General features: G+C 45.5%; 1 protein-coding gene across 3 annotated transcripts in view; it reads right to left on the bottom strand.

Moving 5' to 3' along the window:
* Nucleotides 1–19,412, bottom strand: part of NVL (nuclear VCP like) — a 73,222-nt gene that overhangs the window by 21,472 nt on the left and 32,338 nt on the right. For 2 of the 3 annotated variants that reach the window (XM_048843301.2, XM_048843303.2), the window contains exons 18-19: nt 18,137–18,236; nt 8,780–8,886 (exon numbers count right to left, since the gene is read on the bottom strand). In XM_048843301.2, coding sequence (XP_048699258.2) covers nt 8,780–8,886; nt 18,137–18,236 — 207 coding nt within the window. The remainder of the gene's footprint in view (nt 1–8,779; nt 8,887–18,136; nt 18,237–19,412) is intronic. The other variant, XM_048843305.2, reaches the window with a different exon arrangement.

Here is a 19,412-nt window from a genome sequence, read left to right as displayed (position 1 = left end):
ACAATATTTGTATTCCAATTGATTTATTTTATAATTATATGGTAAAAATAAGGAAGTAAGCAATGTTTCAGTAATAGCGTGCTGTGACACTTTTGTATTTTTATGTCTGATTTTATAAGCAAGTACTTTTTAAGTGAGGTGAAACTTGGGGGTACGCAACACAAATCAGACTCCTGAAAGGGGTACAGTAGACTGGAAAGATTGAGAGCTACTGACCTATTCTACATGCAGAATAGTACAGGGAAGGAGAAGTTTTGAACAGAGACGCTGGGGACAAGCTTCCATTCACATGACAAGTACTATGGGATCTTTACAGTGAACTGCATGGCCCTCAAGTTAGTTACTTTGGAAGACTGAAGGGCAGAGTTGACCATGGTGAGGTCTGAACCTATGGTTGAACTTGAGGATTAGCTTTTCAAAATCATCTTCTCATTTTCAATAGGTTTTGGTATGGAGAATTAGTAGAAATTTCCAAGCAGTCTCCAATCTCCAATTCCAATAAGCATCAACTTTGCATTAGAACCCCACAGCTGTATCCTAGCATCCCGCTTCCTGGATTGGCAGGAGTTGCGCTTGATAACAAGATGTTGCATTCAGTCCTCCAAATGGCAGAAGGGCTGGAACATTTTGCATCACTTCAGAACTCCTCCTCCCAATTGCTTCAGGCAAACTCTTCAGCTGGTGGGTAAAAGTGTTTAGATGGAAGGTGTGTACTGTGTGTGGGAGAAGACAGCAAGGGGCTTCTTAGAGCTCTAGAAGTGAAACACAACCCCACCCCCCACCCCAGAAAAGGGATGGGTGAGAGCCACCCACTCAAAGACACATACCTCTATCCTGAATGTGTCTTGTATTTGGGTATAACAAGTTTGAACACATGCATATAAAAAAGTAGTTTGATCACGCAGGTACTTTAAATATAATCTGCAAAAGGCTTGTGTCCTTTTTTGTTTAAGATGCAAAAAAAAGGCCTGAAAGGGTATGTCTCCCATAACCTTCCTACATACTATCAGCTTTACCTGGAGAGGTGTGTTGTTGTTTCTTTACGTTAGAAATACAGGTCTTTATCTAGTTTTAAAGACTTTATGGTGACTGGAAAACTAGTGCAATGATTTAGGCTACGAGTCAGTCACGGATGCTGTGATTTTACAACACCTCCATGACTTCCTGAAAATTATAATTCAGCGCCACGCGGCAGGGCTGGGGCTCTCAGGGAAGGAACTTTTAGTCAGACTGTTTAAAACTTGTATCTACCGAAACATATTCAATTCCAATGCCTAACACACACTTGGGAGTGTTGAATCTTTAAAAAATATTCCTTTCTTCCATCATTTAAAGAATTAGAGTAGCTCAAGACTTCTCCAAGATCCCCATAAATTCTCCAGCTGAATTGGGTGGGGAGGGCAAGAAGGGAGGAGGTAAAGCCCAACCACAATAAAACATTTTCTTCCTCCAAAAAGCTTTTGGGGTCTTCTTTGTATACCACAAAACAACAACAAAAAATGGCACAAGCCCAATTTTTAGGAGATACTTAACAGGTCACCTTTAAAAAGAAATTGTTAAAATTACAACCCCATCCCCCATAATGTGTCCTCAAAACTGACTCGTTAAAAAAACAAAAAAAACCACCCCAAAGAACAGTCCCCTCTATGGCTTCAGAGCCAATAACTGACAAGGTAACTAGGTTGTTTCAGGTAGGCTGAGTAAATGGAGAGAGGCTTATTTCCACAATGCTATTATACAAGAACAACGTGTGAGAAATATATCTGAAGCAAGTCAGAGTCCTAGTGGGAGTCAGACTCTTGCATGAGTCATGACAGAAGCAGACATGTTCCAATCTCTCTCCACATTTTGCCTTCCATTATGAGATTTATTAATAGCCCACATACATTCAACCATAACGCTGCCTACAATTTCAAGGGAGTTTTTGTGTTTTGTTTTTTTTTTTAAATCCTCTTTCACGGTTTCCTCCACATCATTCGTGGAGTCTTTAAAGTCCCATCCCTTTTTTAGATACAAGCCTCAGCCAATTTTTCAATTCAAGGAAATTTGACGGGACTCTTTCAGAGCCACCAACACACTAGTCCCTTAGTAAAAGGAAGAGGTGCTTCTGAATAATTCAAAACACTCTTCATATCTTATTACTGAGACAGTATTGTTATGCTGTACTCTTTACCTAAGAGAGAGAAACACACTGCAGCAGGAACAGAATCCAGAGCTCATGCTGGGCAGAGTAAGCCATTACCCACAGATGGAATCCACAATTTAAAAAAAATCTTTTTTTTACATCTACCTCTTCCTGCAGCCCTAGCAAACCCAAGTCTCCTATTGATCCCAATGGGAATCACATAAATACACATAAATAACTACTGCTGAATAAGGTCTATAGCTGGAATTTGTGTCTAAAGTTTTATAAATCCACCATCAAACACCTTGGTGTGACAAAGATAGCAGACCCAACAGATATACAAAAGCATTGTATGCACATTCTTATGAAGGAAAGAATCCCATTAATTTGTCCTAATTGTGAACATAACATGGGAACTAGCATTTTCAGTTTAATTCTCAAGGCAATTTTTGATCACCTATTATTGTTGGTCCATATCAACCTTAATCACTATGTTAAAAAAAAAAGTTGGGTGCTTCTTCTAATTACTCTTTATTACCAGTTATTTTAATGTTTTGTCAAACTGGGCCCTGCAATTCTTCTGTGATTGTAGTTTGTATAGTATTATTCCACACAACTTAAAAAAAAGACAGTTACCTTTTTCCGTAACTGGTGTTCTTCAAGATGTGTTGCTCATGTCTATTCCACAGTAGGTGTGCGTGCTTGCCACGCGCACCGGTGCCGGAAGTTTTTCCCCTACCAGTACCCGAAGGGGGAGCACCGCTGCGCCCCCTGGAGTGGCACCTCCATGGCGCGGTATAAGGGGAGCTGTGTGCTCCCCCCACCCTCGGTTCCTTCTTGCTGGACAACTCCGACAGAGGGGAAGGAAGGCGGGATGTGGAATAGACATGAGCAACACATCTCGAAGAACACCAGTTACGGAAAAAGGTAACTCTCTCTTCTTCGAGTGATTGCTCATGTGTATTCCACAGTAGACGATTCCAAGCTATATCTGTTGGAGATGGGTAGGAGTTCACAGATTCCCAGCCCTACCGAACCCGGCATCGTCCCTGGTTTGGGAGACAATCGCATAGTGTGAGGTGAACGTGTGAACAGAGGACCAGGCAGTGGCCCTACAGATGTCCTGAATTGGGACGTGGGCCATGAAGGCAGCTGATGAGGCCTGTGCTTGCGTCGAGTGTGCCTTCACAATCAGTGGTGGGGGAACTCCTGCCAGATCACAACAGGTGCGGATGCACGAGGTGATCCAGTGAGAGAGGCGCTGGGTGGAGATCAACCACCCCTTCATGTGCTCAGCCAAAGCAATAAACAGTTGTGAACACTTCCTGTACGGCTTAGTCCATTCCAGGTAGAAAGCCAGTGCCCTACGCACATCGAGCGTGTGGAGGAGGTGTTCCACATTGGATGCGTGAGGCTTGGGACAGAGGACAGGCAGGAAGATGCCCTGGCCCATGTGAAAGGCGGAGACCTTATCCTTGTGAAAAACCGTGTACGGGGGTCCAGAGGTCAGAGCCCTGAGCTCTGATACCCGCCTGACAGACGTGATGGCAACCAGGAAGGCCACTTTCCATGAAAGATGAGACCAGGAGCACGTGGCCAGAGGCTCGAAGGGGGGTCCCATGAGATGGGACAACACCAAGTTCAGATCCCACTGTGGGACAGGGAACCTAGCATATGGGAAAAGACGGTCCAATCCCTTGAGGAACCATCTGGTCAAAGCATAGGAGAACACCGGATGACCTTGCACAGGCGGATGGAAGTCCAATATGGCCGCCAGGTGCGCCCTGACCAAGCAGGGTGCCAGGCCCTGGGTCCTAAGGTGGAGGAGGTAATCCAGGATAAGCTGAATCGGGGCGGCCGTCAGGGAAACACCCTGCTCAACAGCCCACCTGGAGAACCTGGACCACTTTGCCAAGTAGGCTTAGCTTGTAGACAGCCACCGACTTTCCAGGAGGACGCGTTGGACCCCTTCCAAACACGTCCGCTCCTCCCCGCCTAGCCATTGAGCAGGCATGCTGTGAGGTGCAGAACCTCTAAGTTTGGGTGGAAGAGAGGGCCTCGGTTCTGGGAGAGCAAATCCGGGCGAAGAGGCAATGGCTGCAGCAGGGCCACCACTAGGCTCATGAGGGTCCCGTACCAATGCTGCTGGGGCCAAGCCGGGGTGATTAAAATGACCCATGACTTGTCTAACTTCACTTTCTCTAGGACCTTGCTGATGAGGGGAAACAGAGGGAAGGCATAGAGAAGCTGGCCTGACCACGGCAGGAGGAAGGCATCTGAGATAGCACCCCGTCCCAAACCCCCTCTGGAGCAGAACCGGGTGCAACGATTGTTCTGCCTCGTTGTGAACAGGTCCACCTGGGGAATTCCTCACACTCGGAAGGTCTGGTGAGCCACCTCTGAGTGGAGAGACCACTCGTGCTGGGAGGAGAAATCCCTGCTCAAATGATCGGCCCATATGTTGCGGGCTCCCGGCAGGTGGAAGGCCCTCAGGAGATGTCATGGGCTATACAGAAGTCCCACAGCCTAAGGGCTTCTTGGCAGAGGGCCAAGGACTGGGTCCCGCCTTGCCTGTTGATGTAAAACACGGAGGCCGTGTTGTCCGTGAGGACCCTGATTATCTTGCCCTGTAAGTGTGAGCGGAAAGCCACACATGCCAGGCGTACCACCCTGAGCTCCCTGACGTTTATGTGGATGGACAACTCCGTGGTCGACCACAGTCCTTGGGTTTGAACTGTCTCCATATGGGCCCCGCAACCCAGGTCTGATGCATCGGACACTAGCTCCAGTGACGGGGCCAAGTTCTGAAAGGGGACCACTTGGAGCCTGTTGCTCGGGGAGGACCACTACCGTAGGGAGGTGATCACCGGGTCGGGCATGGTGAGCACTTTGTCCATACTGTCCTGGGCCTGGGAGAACTGTGAGGCCAACCAAAGTTGGAGGGGCCTCATTCGGAGTCTGGCATGGTGTACTACATACGCGCACGCCAACATGTGACCCAGGAGCTGTACACACACCCTGGCCTCTGTCATGGGGAATTTCGAGACCGAGGCGATTAGCCCTTTCAGGGTCTCGAACCTGCCCGGCAGGAGGGAGGCCGTGGCAGTAGAGGCGTCCAGGAGCGCCCCAATGAACTCTATGCGCTGGACTGGAACGAATGTTGACTTGGCCTTGTTTACCAACAGACCCAGGTTGGCAAACGTGGACAGAAGGAGCGCCACGTAGTCCCGCACCTGCGACCAGGAGCTGCTCTTGACCAGCCAGTCGTCCAGGTAGGGGAAGATCTGGACCCCCCAGCGCCTGAGGTAGGCCGCCATCACCAACATACACTTCGTGAACACCCTGGGGGCAGTGGATAGGCCAAACGGAAGGACCATGAACTGATAGTGGTTCTGCCCCACTAGGAACCGGAGGAAGCATCTGTGCCCCTCGAATATATGAATATGGAAATATGCCTCCTGCAGGCCCAGGGCCACGTACCAATCGCCAGGGTCCAGGGAGGGTACGATAGAGGCCAGGGAGACCATGCGGAACTTGAGTTCGACCATGAACTGGTTCTGGTCCCACAGATCCAGGATAGGCCTGAGACCCCCTTTTGCCTTGGGGATAAGCAAATAATGGGAGTAAAACCCCTTGCCCTTGAACTCCCCGGGCACCATTTCCACAGCTCCCAGACTGAGGAGTCGGCCCACCTCCTGCTCTAACAGGTCCACATGTGATGGGTCCCCAGACCAGTGAGGAATGGGGGGTGGTTGGGCGGGGGTGAGACAAGCTGCAGCGTGTAGCCCCGAGAGATGGTGTTGAAGACCCACTGGTCTGAGGTTAGTTGCGACCATTCAGAGAGGAGAGGAAAGTACATAAGCGATTGCGGAAGGGAAGCTTTATTGAATGGGGAGTCCCCTTGGGAGTTGCCTGGGTACCCCCGGCGCCCAGGTTGTGGGGTAGGATGCGACCACTGTTGAGGGTGCCCCTTCCGGTCCTTAGACCTGTTATAGGCGGGCTCATATCTAGGCTGAGAAGCCCGGGCAGCGGCCTGCTGTGGCTTGAACTTGGCTTTGGCCAGCAGTACATAAAGGCCCAGGTCTGCAAGATCGTGCGGGAATCTTTCATGCCATGCAGCCTGGCGTCCATTTGTTCTGCGAACAGGGCCTTGCCATCAAACGGGAGATCCTGCATAATTGACTGGGACTCCGTGGATAGCCCGGACAGCAGGAGCCATGATGCCCTCCTCATGGATACCGCCGAGGCCATGGATTGAGCAGCCATGTCCGCCGCATCCGACGCCGCCTGTAGGGCAGCTTTGGCGGCAGCCACACCCTCCTCCAGCAGCACCTTTAATTCTTTCTTGTCTCGCTCTGGGAGGGAGACCTCGAATTTTGGCAGTGAGCCCCACAAGTTAAATTCGTATCTGCTCAGGAGAGCTTGGTGGTTAGCCACCCGCAGCAGGAAGCTTGAAGATGAATACAGCTTCCTACCAAAAGAGTCCAGTCTCTTTGAATCTTTATTTTTGGGCGTGGGAGCTGGTTGGCTCTGTCTCTCTCTGTGGTTGACAGATTTGATCACCAGGGAGTTGGGCGCCGGGTGGGTGTAAAGGTATTCATGCTCTTTGGCGGGTACAAAATATTTGCACTCTGCCTTCTTTGAAATGGGAGCCAGGGAAGCTGGCGTTTGCCACAGGGCATTCGAAATGTATGCCACCACCTCTTGGAGGGGCAGAGTCACCCTGCCCTGCACCGGGGAGGACAGGACATTAAAATGGAAGTCTGAGGGCCCCTCCATCTCCTCTGCTTGGAGGTTAAGGCTCGATGCTACCCTTTCTCAGGAGCTCCTGGTGTGCTCTGAAGTCCTCTTGCGGGGCAGAGGGGCTGCAACTGTGTCATCCAGAGCTGGGGAGGAGGTTGGCATGGAGCTCTGAGTGTCTGCCGGCACTGGAGGGTCCACCCCTTGGTCGGACTCCGGGCGTGGCGCCGAGGACATATGTCCCACCGATTTAGCTCCCAGGGCCCTAGAGAGCAAGGCCGATGGCACCTCTGAAGCTCCAGTTACTGAGCGAGCCCCCACCTGGGGCTGCATCGAAGGTCATGGTGCCCACTGGTACCACTGCCCTTGCCACGGAGTCCCGTGCCACTGCCTTGCTGCGGCACTGGTGGCACCAGCTGGCTGGCTTGACTAGGCTGACCCAAGGAGGGGCGGCTGCGAGCGGAAGTCGGGCTGACAAGTGACCCGGTGCTATCGCAGGAGGAACGGCAGTGCCTGGAGTGACAGCGTCCACGGGACTGCGACCCCAACGCAGAGGCGTGGTACCGCTCAGAGCTGCTGCTCCGCGATCTGCTCTGACGCTCAGACCTTTGACGGCCGTGGTGCTGGCGATTTACGCCTTTAGCTGCAGTGGCAGTGTCTCGGTGGGGAGCGAGAGCAGGAGTCTGACCGGGAGTGGTGACGGCACCCGTGCTGTGACTGACTGCGGTAGCCCCGACAACTCAGTGACTGTCTGCAACGCCTTTCTCGGTCACGTCGGTAATGGCTCCATGGTGTGGAGCTGTGCCGGAAGCCCCATTTGGATGGCACCCAGACAGACAGTCTAGTTGGCGTCAACGGCGATGCACGAGGACTGTGTCCCGAACGATTGCTGGGCAGCGAGCAGGGTTGGGAGCGGTCTCCTGACTGAGACCTGTGCCAAGCTAGGGCAACTGCAGGGAGCCCAGCAGCGGTTTGGCTCTGGAGCGAGGGCCTGACACTGGTGGCACTCCCGGAACCGGCATGATCATGATGTCTCGAGCCGCTTGCAAGGCCTCCAGCATCAAAGGCATCCAGACATCCGGAGAGGCCTGACCTGACGCGGCCGGGCTACTCCACTCAACATGAGTCGGAGGCCTAGGGGCTGGAGGGGAACGAGGGCTGCCCGACATGGGTCTAGCCTCTACCCCTACTTTGTCTCGATGCCACTGCGACGATGGGCCTTTCCTCGGCTTCTTCTTTCCCATAGATTGGGAGCGGTGCCAGCTAGTGGAAGGCACCGAAGGGTCACCATGTACCGAAGTTGCTGTGCCCGGAGCCGAATAGGCACAGCGCGCCGGAGCTGGGCTTAGCGCTGACTCCATGAGAATGGCCCGGAGTCTAATGTCTCTTTCCCTTTTTGTTCAGGGTTTAAAAGATCTACAAATCTTACAGCGGTCGCTGATGTGAGTCTCACCCAAAGAGCACAGGCAATCCGTGTGCGGGTCACTTCTTGGCATAGAACGCCTGCAAGTGTCACACGACTTGAAGCCCAGGGCCTGGGGCATAGCTAGAGTACCTGGGCATGGGGTAACTGAACTGACTGAAAGAACCTACTAACAAGAGGTACTAGCACTAAGCGAACGGAAAAGTTCTGGGGACGAGCTACAGCTAAGCTGGAGCACAGCAGTTCCGACGCACCTTCTCTGGCGGCAAGAAGAAACTGAAAGTGGGGGGAGCATGCGGCTCCCCTTATACTGCGCCATGGAGGCGCCACTCCAGGGGGCGCAGTCGTGCTCCCCATTCGGGTACTGCTAGGGGAAAAACTTCCAGCACCAATGTATGTGGCGAGCATGCACACCTACTGTGCAATACACACGACCAGTCACTTGAAAAAGAATGACCTCTCATAGTATAGATCTCTTTCCAAATACTCACTTTGGTAATGGTCTTTAAAATAGCAAGTCGATCCACTGGTAGTGGCAAACCCACATAGAGTGTTTTATCCAGTCTGCCAGGGCGTAGGATAGCTGGGTCAATTATGTCTGCGGAGGGGAAGACAAAATATAATCCTGAAATTAGATGCAATACGAGAATTGTGTCTTTAAGATACCATTTCAGTGGTACCTAATACCAATCAGGTTAAAAAAAACAGAAAGAGAGACTGAATGGTTGGAGGGTGCTGACATAGCTGAACAAGGGAGTTCCACATTAATTCACAAAAGGAAAAAATATTTTCAGCTTGTTCTCTTGGGGGTAAGGCAAAAATTTTCGCCAAATCAACTATAGCCAAAAATGTTTAAAGTAATATAAAAGGTAAATTAAAAATCAATGTTCATCTTGGCAAAGTATAGCTATGCAGGTGAAAACACTTTCTTATAAACAATCCTCCTTTTTATTGTTCATTTGCATTGCTATAGGATCTTACTTTTCTGGAAGGTAACAGAGGAGAGGATATGTTCTTTGAACATATCAAAATATGAGATGGAGCTGCAAAGCAGCACATGACCTTGGTCTCCTGAGAGGCAGTGCAGACAAGGGACTCCAGATTTTGTTTGGTCTTGGGAGAGAAACGAACACTGAGATGAGAGAAACTGGAATCCTTCATGAAGTCAAATGTTCGCAAGAGCCCATTCACTGTTTTTAAGTACTGCTGGAATCTATGGGAGCTTTTAAGCACCACCAGCATATATGTAGTCTTCAATCACAGCAGCAGCCCATAAATACTAAAATCCTATTGTAGTAAGAGTGGAAAGATGGTCCAATAGTTAGGACTCTAGTCTCAGGTTTGGGATAGACTCAGCTCCACCACACACTTCCTGTGTGACCACAGCCAAGTCACTTAGCCTCTCTCTTTGCCTTCATTTCCCAGCTGTACAATGAGGATAATAGCACTGCCATACCTAACAGAAGTGTTTGAGGATAAATACAATACAGACTGTTAGGTGCTCAAACACCCAAGTAATGGGGGCCACTTTGCATACAAGATTATTAAAGTCTAAAGGTATTTATTAAAAATATAAATTTCTTTGCAGGCAGGTAGGAAGGTTGAGAAAGGATGCAAGGAAACACAGCTATTACAAACTACATACTAATGTTACAATTAAGAAAACCTAATATTAAAAAGCCTGGAAAAGATCAATTAATCCAGACAAAGATCCTAATACACTTATAGTTCATATATGCACTAACAAAAATTCAGAGGTGTGAAAAATTATGAAAGGTGCAAGACAGGTTCATACCAGCCTAAAGAGATGCAATAAAGAAGGGAATCCAGCAGGATATAAGCTCTTCAGGGGGCAGACTCTCTTTTCTGTGTTTGTACAGTGCTTATCACAGTGGAGCCCCAAAGGAGACTGAGGCATTTGCATGCTACCATAATTTACTATTACTACTAATAATCCTGGATTTAGAACTGTACTCTGTTTTGTGCAAAGGTTACAGTTACATTCGGTGTCTTAAATACCCTTCACCTCTGAGAGAAAACTGTGATATAAAAGGAAATAAACAGGTCAAAGATGTGCTGACCACCTTTTTCTTCTAGCAATACCATCAACAAACCAGCGTTTCTCCAAGATACAGCAGTCATGCATCCATTTTAATACACAGACTGTGCATTCAGATGTCCCCAAGTGGTTAATGGCCATAAATTCACCTCTTGTGAACTGAGGAGTTGGAGAAATCTGCTGCTAGATGTAGATGTGATGGGTAAGGCGGCACAGGCAATTTATCCCTATTGCTGAAGAACCCTGGTTTCTTTAAAATCACAGACTAAGGAAATTTATTGGATGACATCATAGTCAGGTATTACTGTAGCTGGCTATCACAGTCAGGAAAAAGGACAGGAAGTACATCCACAGCCATGGCACACAGACATACCTCTAGTGGTGTTAGCTACTGCAGGTATAATGGTGGAAGGACACAGACTGAAGAGTGATGTGCTGTAGATTCTTCATCAGGCAAGAGAAGGGTTAGCCAAGATTGGTGCCCAGTCCTGCATTTTTTCCCGTTATTCTTCTAAGCACAGTGCTGTCAACAACATTAGCCTCTTCTGGCACAAATACACTTTCCAGCTGCTACGTGTGTGTGTTATGGGGAAAGTTATGTCACATTAAGAACAGATGACAAGAAGTCGTTCTAATAGCTAAGAATTGCTTTCAGTGCAATGGTATCAAACAGTCCACATTATGCACTTTTATTCTACTTTCCATCTGAAGATCTCAAAGTGCTTTACAAATATTAAATTAAGCCTCACAAGTCCCCTATATGGTGTGTATGATTCCCATTTTACAAAACAGGAGGTTAAGCACAGAGAGGTTAAGTGACTTGTCCAAGGATACACAATAAGTTAGTGACAAAGTCTAGTAAAACACTCAGCTCTAACGCCCACCCACTTGCTTTAACTACTAGCCTATACTTCCTCTTACCCCTTTTTTCAGTCACTGGCCCTTCAATGATCCTGAGAACCTGAATGATTACACTTCTGTAATGGGGAAAGAAAAATTTACTCAATGTTCAAACACACCCCCTAAGGTGGTGCTCAGCATTTGTTTAATCATTTTGGATAACATCCAACCCTTTTCCATAAGTATCTCACGCCACGCAAATTACAAAATGCACTTACACAACAGAGAACATAACTACGTGACAGAGCTACCTAAAGAGCTAGGACAAGAGTCAACAAGGTTTGTGGATAAATTTAATATACTCAATAGAATGAGACGGGTTACTAATTATTGCAGACCAAAATCCACAATGGTTTCTAAAGAATTTTGGAACAATTCAAACCCTACTTATAGCAATGATTCTTGACGTTCTTGTAAACTAAGGCCTGGGCTACACCACAAAGTTTAGTAGACAGCATGTGACCAAATGGAAGAGGGCACAGGAGATGCACAGAGTTTTACAGAGTCCCCTGGATCAAGCATATGTACAATAGTTTACCAAAGGGTGACATGTAAAGTCTCTACCAAAAGCCAGTAGCCCACTGATCGTCAATCATTTCAAAATGTGTATATGAATAACATGTAAGGAGTTATGTACCTATTCTGGAAACTATGTTCTCAAAGTCTTGAACTTAAGGCAGGTAACCAAGCAGCGATGTATTAAGCAGGTTCCTTTCAAGCAGGAAGTTGCACACACTTATCTCCCTGTCTGGTCACAAAACATAAGACTATCTGCATATGGCGCAAGATGCTAATTAAAAGACTGCAAGGTCAACAAGAGAGGGAGATCATGGGGAAGAACAAAAACAAAACAAAAACAAGGGTGTCCTGTTTATGAAAAAGAACAAAGAACTGTCCTGATGTATCTAAGGGTACCAAGAGATGCCTGAGATCTTTTACCGAAGAGACAAACTGTCAGAATGTTTTGTCTGGAAAATGCTGCAAAGATTTTGGGTGAGCTAAACTTCAGTAGACAGGAGAGTATCTTGGTAATGATCTAGGCTTTAGAATGAGTGTTATGATTTTATTTTACATGTTACCATTTGTTTCCAATATTCTGACTTGCTACTTCTCAAATCTTTAAGTGTCCAGTGGAATAGGAGAAGGATACTCTAGGGCTATGCTCAGAGATTGGAGCATCCAATTGCTAACATGTAGAGGAACAGTGGAGGCTGGTGGGGGTGGGGGGGGTGGAGGAGAAGGATGCTTGTGTTGCCCGAGGCCGGTGGAGTCAGGGGGCTGACGCATGACAAGCACAAGGCTTCCTCATGCTAAGGGCAGGTGGTAGCGAAGTGCCTCACAACCCTGGGTACCTCCAAGAAGAGTAACAGTAATGACTGAGAATCACAGTCCTGTGTAGCAGGAGACATTTTACGGCCTTACACACTTGGGTCACAATGTAGATTTTCCAACTCCAAAATGATTGCCCAGTGACTGACAGCAATTTAGTGTTGCAAATTTCCAGAGCGCGATTGCCAATTGCTTCTCCACTTTCAACGCTGCTCATTTTGGTGTCCCTGCACCAGAGGGCTGAGGCAACTTGGCACCCAGCCCCAGAAATGTGGCCTTTTGCATCCGAATGTTCTGCAGCCACTGCTTGCTGTTCCAAACCTGCATTATTATCCAAACCACCAATCAGTGCTCATTTATTGGGTCCAGAAATGGCACTTTACCACGTGGAGCTGCTTTGTGAACGCCATCAGCAACCTAGCATTTTGTTTAGTGTCCATCAGCATCCAGTTGTGCTCAAACACCTCTGCATCATGCTCACCACAACCCCAACTGCAGCAATACACCCTCAAGCTGCACAAATACTAGAGAATTGTGCATCCTGTATTAGCAACAGACAAGAGAATTGTGCTGAGGTCTGCAGGCTCCATGCTTCTGTCAGAGAGATGGTGGATACCGACAAGTGCCGTGTGGACTATGAGAAAGTTTTTTTTTAAAAATGGAGCAAAAATTCGGGGATGTGAAAAGTATGATGGGATGTAGAAAGTGGCATGGTGGGAACTTGACCTTATCACCCACAAATCCCTGGGCCACTTGCTACTGTGCCACAAAGCATTGCAAAAATGTCCCAAAAGAGATTGCACTGAATGGTAGTGCGGGGCACAGTGAGGAACCTACCCAGGGTGTGCCACACTTTACATTAAACGCAAGCACTCTGAGTATGTGCCGTGCTGACACAAGCAGCCAAGTATACATGCGCCAGAGCAATACACAAACTTCAGGGGCTGTACCTTTTGTCAACCAAACTTTGTAGAACAGACATGACCGACGTCTTTGATCCCAGATTCTGGGAAGGTAGTGGAGTGAAAACACAGTATAATTATTTGACCCCCATCTGAGCTTTAAAGACCTTTACCTGAGATAGCACTCTGCCTCTTTTGCATTCTCTGAATTTCTTGAAATTCTGGGAGCGCTAAGGCTTAATTCTCTTTAGGTTAACTAGACAGTTTGAATTTGGTTCCACATACAAAAGGAAAGAGATACAATTAAGTTTAGGGTATCGAATCTCTGCTATTATGGCAGTAATGAGAAAGATTTACGAGAGTTCATCAAGGTCATTTGGTATGTGCAACAAGAACTTCAGAAACATCCTGTATTTAAGGGGAAGTTGGAAGTCCTGTTTCAGAACCCTTAGCATGTGACGCCATCATCATTACAGATTTCACAGGACTGGTGAAGAATAAATCCTTCTCTCTACGTAAAGTAGGAATCAGATAGTTCCTAAGGGCTTTATATTTTAAAAGTTTTTACAAAAGTTCAGTATTTGTCTCCATTACCAACAGCTCTACAGTATTAAAGGAAGTTACAGTCTTACTTTTATGTCTGGGCAATACTGATACTATTAAACTAAGGCCTGCTCTACACACAGATTTTGTACCAGTATAACTATTTCAGTTAGGGGTGTCATTTTCCCCCCAAACAATAGTTATACTGGTACAATCCCTAGTGTGGTTGCATTTATACGAGTATAAAGGTAATCTGTATCTGCATAGCTTATTCCCTTTTGCATATGGGAGGAACTATACCAAGATAAAGAACCTTTATACCAGCAAACTGCATCCACATGAGGGGAGAAGGTGTTGCACTGCTTTAACTATACCAGAATAGTTAAAGCAGAACAAACTGTATGTGCACAAGGCCTAAGTAGCAACCATTTGTCCATAACTATACTGGAGGCGTGATAGTCTGCCATGATACATAGAACTGAAGAGACCAGAAAAAAAATTGTGTGATCTTTCTACCATTAGGATAGTAAGCTAGAATTTTTGGATTCTTGAACAACTTCAAATTGTGTATTCACAGTTGTCTGTTTTTCTCTGAGCAATTCCAACAGAGCTTCTCTCAATTCCACAAGAGTCAGAATAATCTATTAAACATTTTGAACTGCATCAGTTTAAGGATCACATCCTAAGTAACTATGATAGCTCATTTTCTTTGTTTGGTTCATTTCTCACATGAATTCCAGATCTTTTCACCAAATACACTTTAAATAAATGGGTTTTATGCCATGTAATACATTCATCCATGAAGCCTGATGAGCTAGAGGTCTCAATTTTCCTAAAAACTCATTATTAAATACTTGCTTTGGGCACAGAAAGCTCATTTCAAGGTTCTGTACATACAAGAATAGATCTGTAAATTCTGCCAAGATGTCTTCATCTATTAATCCTATTTTTTTCCCAGCTGTAACACATCCAAGAAGTCTAACATCTTCATGCATGTGTTTCTTTCTGCATCCAAAATATTAGCTGGTCATTATCTTTAAGTGATCATACATAAACTGAGTGTTTTACACTGTGAAATTACATCCTGCAGCATTCTTTATTCAGTGCTCTATGTATGCATTGTAAGGGAATTAAAGGCCTGATCCAGTGCTCAAGATCTCCCATTGTCGTCAATGGGCACAATGAGGTAACAGCCTCTATGTAATTTAAACAGTCTCCTAGAGAGATGGTGCTAGGGAAAAAAAGTTACTATGTGCCCCCAAGTCATAAGTTCCCTTTTGTAACTGCAAATAATGTACCAGTCATAGAGTGCACTTTTCTAATAGCCTTTGCTTGGAGTTCATTAGCTATACTCAGGAAGTACTGATTGTTTCCAGGAGCAGATTCCAAGTACGGAACCTGCCTTGGTGCCCAGTGGATGCACTGCATGCAGGTAACAGCTGATAAATCACTTCAGTTAGACAAAGGAGTAGTGAAGGCAGCCAACCCTATGGGGAACATGAATATGACCTGAAAGAAGCCATTAAAGCAGAACTGTAGAAGTATTTGTACTCTTCAGCAGGAAGAAATGCAAACTTGTGCTCTTCAGAACAGCAGCATGTACACTGCCAAAATACCTTCACCCCACAATTCACATTCGGAGGGAGACTGTTCATAGTGAGTGAGAAAGCCCTTTTGGATCCAGATTGCATATTTCATTTCAAACAACAGATTTCCAATATTATTTATCTAGTGCTAAAGGTATGTGGTACTGAACTGAACCTATACCAAGTAAGAGGTTCTCTGTTTGGCGGGATTAACATTGTAGGGGCACAGGCAGATGATATGCCTGTTCTTTAAGTCTGGACATTTGACAATTTACCAGACAAAAAACCGAAAATTTAAAGTGTGCTTTGACAGTTACAGGAAGTTCGATTGATAGATATAAGGTGTGATGGTGTGGTGGAATGCCCCCATTGTCTAATAAGAAGTACTTGCTCAAAAGTTTTCAACAGCATAATAAAACATAGTGCCAAGTGGGGATTACAACTGTAACTGGAGCAGACATGTAGTTTCAAGAGATAGCTGCCCCGACCCCTTTTTGTATGGCTGTGAGACCCCTCTGGAATTACCCCTCCTTCAAGCACTCTCAGACCCAGAATCATGCATGGGAGAGCCTCCCTTTGGGGATACACCAGGGCCTGTGCTGCCCCATCCCTCCACCCAGCCATGAGTTCAGAGAAGAGATACCAGAAACTCAGCTGGAAGGAGCAGAGACAAGCAGTTGCAGAAGGGATCCTAGGGCACCGATGAGACCAGACTGCTTTTTTCAGGTTTTATTCTGGACATTCTTTCGAACTACCTTGACTGGATTTCACTCCATTTCCCACCCTCCCTGTCTCTTTACTTCAGCTTTACTCATTATGCCTTGCCTGGTCACCTTCTCCCCAGGTACCTTATCCCCATCTCTTCAATGTTCCCTCTCCCTTCCTTTGTCTCTATTTATCTAATTCCTTCGTAACAAAACCCCACTCAAATTAAAAACCACAAACACCGAAAGAACTGCAGAACACACACAGCATTTGCAGACCTTCATATTGTTCATTCTAAGTTCTCTCTCTTTGTACCCACTCTTTGCCTTGTCCATTGAGACTGAAAATTCTTCAGGACAAGGAATGCCTCTTACTCTGATTGTACAATCCCTAGCAGAATGAGACCCTGGCCTCAGTTTGGTCGATAAGCGATTCTATTATACAAATAATGTAATGAGTGAGTTTTAAGAAGTGTCATGTTGAAACAAAAAAAAAGACAGTTTTGTGTGTATTAAGTGGAGAAGCTGTTGCTAGCATATATGAAAATCACCCAGGGTACATCTACACAGCAAGAAGAAACCCATGGCAGCAAGTCTCAGAGCTCGGGTCTACAGATTCGAGCTTGCACTGTGGTACTAAAAATAGCTGTGTCAATGTTTGGGCTTGAGCTGAGCCTAGGGCACTAGGCTTCAGAGCCTGAGGGTTCAACTCAAACGTCTACGCAGCTATTTTTAAACACTGCAGCACGAGCCCAAATCTGTAGACCTGAGCTCTGAGACTTGCTACCATAGGTTTCTGCTTGCCATGTAGACATACCCCAAGATTTCAGGAGTCAACAAACAATGGGGACAGAGTGGTCAGAAACAGAAACATGTCCAGGATGAGAGGAAGGCAACTGAAAAAATAGAGCATGCTAGGGTTCTTGAGAATAATTTTTTTTTTCGGGCGGAGGGGAGGGGTGAAGAGGGGAGAGAAGGAAGGTTCTGGAGTGGAGCGAGGAGATGATATATGGAAAATCTGGTATAATATATACAAAGCCATAAACCTAAACTACACAGATGATGAGTTGTAAATAATATAAGCAGAAAGGAGCATGCACTGTGTGCACTATTTCTAATCTTATTTTCTAAATTCCAAGGACCTAATTCAAAGCCCACTGAAGTCAATGGCAATTTTTCCATTGACCTCAATAAGCTCTGATTCAGGAACCAACTGAGACAGCTTTATATCTGAACAAGTTAACTTCATTTCACATCCTGTTATTTGTGACAACTTGGAATAGACCTCTATCTGCATGAAACTTTATCTATGCCAGGGTCTTACTCTGAACAACCACTGTGCTTTTATGTACACAAAAAGGTTAGTTGAAAGTCACCTGACCTCATCTGAATATTAAAGAATGCAAACAAAAAATACAAGCAAGACAACACACCTGCTTTAAGTGTCACAGTCAATTAAGCCTTAAAGAAGATTATATAAATTAAGGTTTTAAAACAACCTTCATGTAGAAATGTTTTCTTGACTTCTCTATGAAATAGTGTTTGAGTTCACATCTCCTGCAGTGTTTGCAACCCAAACCTTGCATCATTTTGTTAGTAAATGAGAACCAGAAAATGACTCTTCATCGTTCAAGCAGAGAGAAACATAAGTAGTAAACATAAATGGTGAAGAGTGAAATAGTGAAAGTAGTTTCAGTTGCAGTAAGTTAAGGTGGTGTTAGAAACACAAATAAAAAGGACTTGTTTTTAAAATATATTCTTTTAAACCCGAGAGTCCCTTTGTGGCAAAAAAAGCAAGCATGTTTGTTTGTTTTTTGTTTCTCACCTGGCCTGTTGGTAGCAGCCATAATGAAAACCTGCTGACGATTTTCCAGACCATCCATCTCTGTTAGCAACTGGTTTACCACACGGACACTGGCACCTGCCTGAAAACAATAATGTGGTTCCAGCAAAATTAAGAAAGCAAGCAAGTGAATCATTTAAATACAGAAAAAAGTACTTATTAGTCTTCCAAAATACCACTCCAAGATTATGCTTCTCTCGCAGCACTTTGATCAAGATTCATTCCTGACCACTTCCCTCATCTCCTTTGCTCACCACCAACCCAATTTCATGTGTCACGCCACCTTTGCACCTGGCACACATCTCCTATGTAAGAGGTGACAAGCCGCCTCTTCCTCATTAAATAAAAAAAAATTAGGACTATGCTATCCTGTGAAGCACTCGCCGCTTGAACCACCCGCCATTCTGTTTGTCTTGCTTAAGTATAGACAATAAAAACCACATATACATAGGCTTTGAGAGCCCTGCCCAATTAAACTTCTAAACCAAATACATTTTGACCAGCTCAACTCAACTCATAATTAAATACAGTAGAACCTCAGAGTTAGGAACACCCGAGTTACAAACTGACTAGTCAACCACACATCTCATTTGGAATGACACATACACAATCGGACAGCAGCAGTGACACCCTCCCAAAAAAGGCAGCAAACATAGTACAGTACTGTGTTAAACAAACTACTAAAAAAATAAGAAAGCAGCATTTTTCTTCTGTATAGTAAAGTTTCAAAGCTGTATTAAGTCAATGTTCAGTAGTAAACTTTTGAGAGAATCACCATAACGTTTTGTTCACAGTTATCAACAACCTCCATTCCCGAGGTGTTCATAACTCTGAGGTCCTACTGTACTAACATCCCCATTATAGCTACTACTGTTCTAAACTCTATTGTATACTACTCAACACATGCTTTAAAATTACAAGATCTTGGACAGGGATTCTATTTGCAGAAGTAGACTTATAAGCCTCTCTTAAAAAAGTGGAATCCTATTGAACTTTGCTTTTCATGAAAGTTAGGCTAAGAGCAATGGCTAGAAATATGCCTCTATTAGCACACAAATGTAAGTAGACATGACAAGGAAGAATAGGTGGAGAGGTATGGGGGGTAGGGAACAAGGGCTCAATTACAAGAGGAGGTTGTTTGGTGATTCTGCAGATGTCTAGTTGGTTGTTTTAAGATTTATAATTTTATTCAGAAATTAAATATACAAAACCATCAACCTGTCCAGATTTGACAGATAATCCAATCAATGGTAGAAAC

Source organism: Caretta caretta, chromosome 3 (assembly GCF_965140235.1).
Source record: "Caretta caretta isolate rCarCar2 chromosome 3, rCarCar1.hap1, whole genome shotgun sequence".
In the NCBI taxonomy this organism is placed as follows: domain Eukaryota; kingdom Metazoa; phylum Chordata; order Testudines; family Cheloniidae; genus Caretta; species Caretta caretta.
The sequence above is the reverse complement of the archived record's forward strand: the minus strand, read 5'-3'. Positions and strand labels throughout refer to the sequence as shown.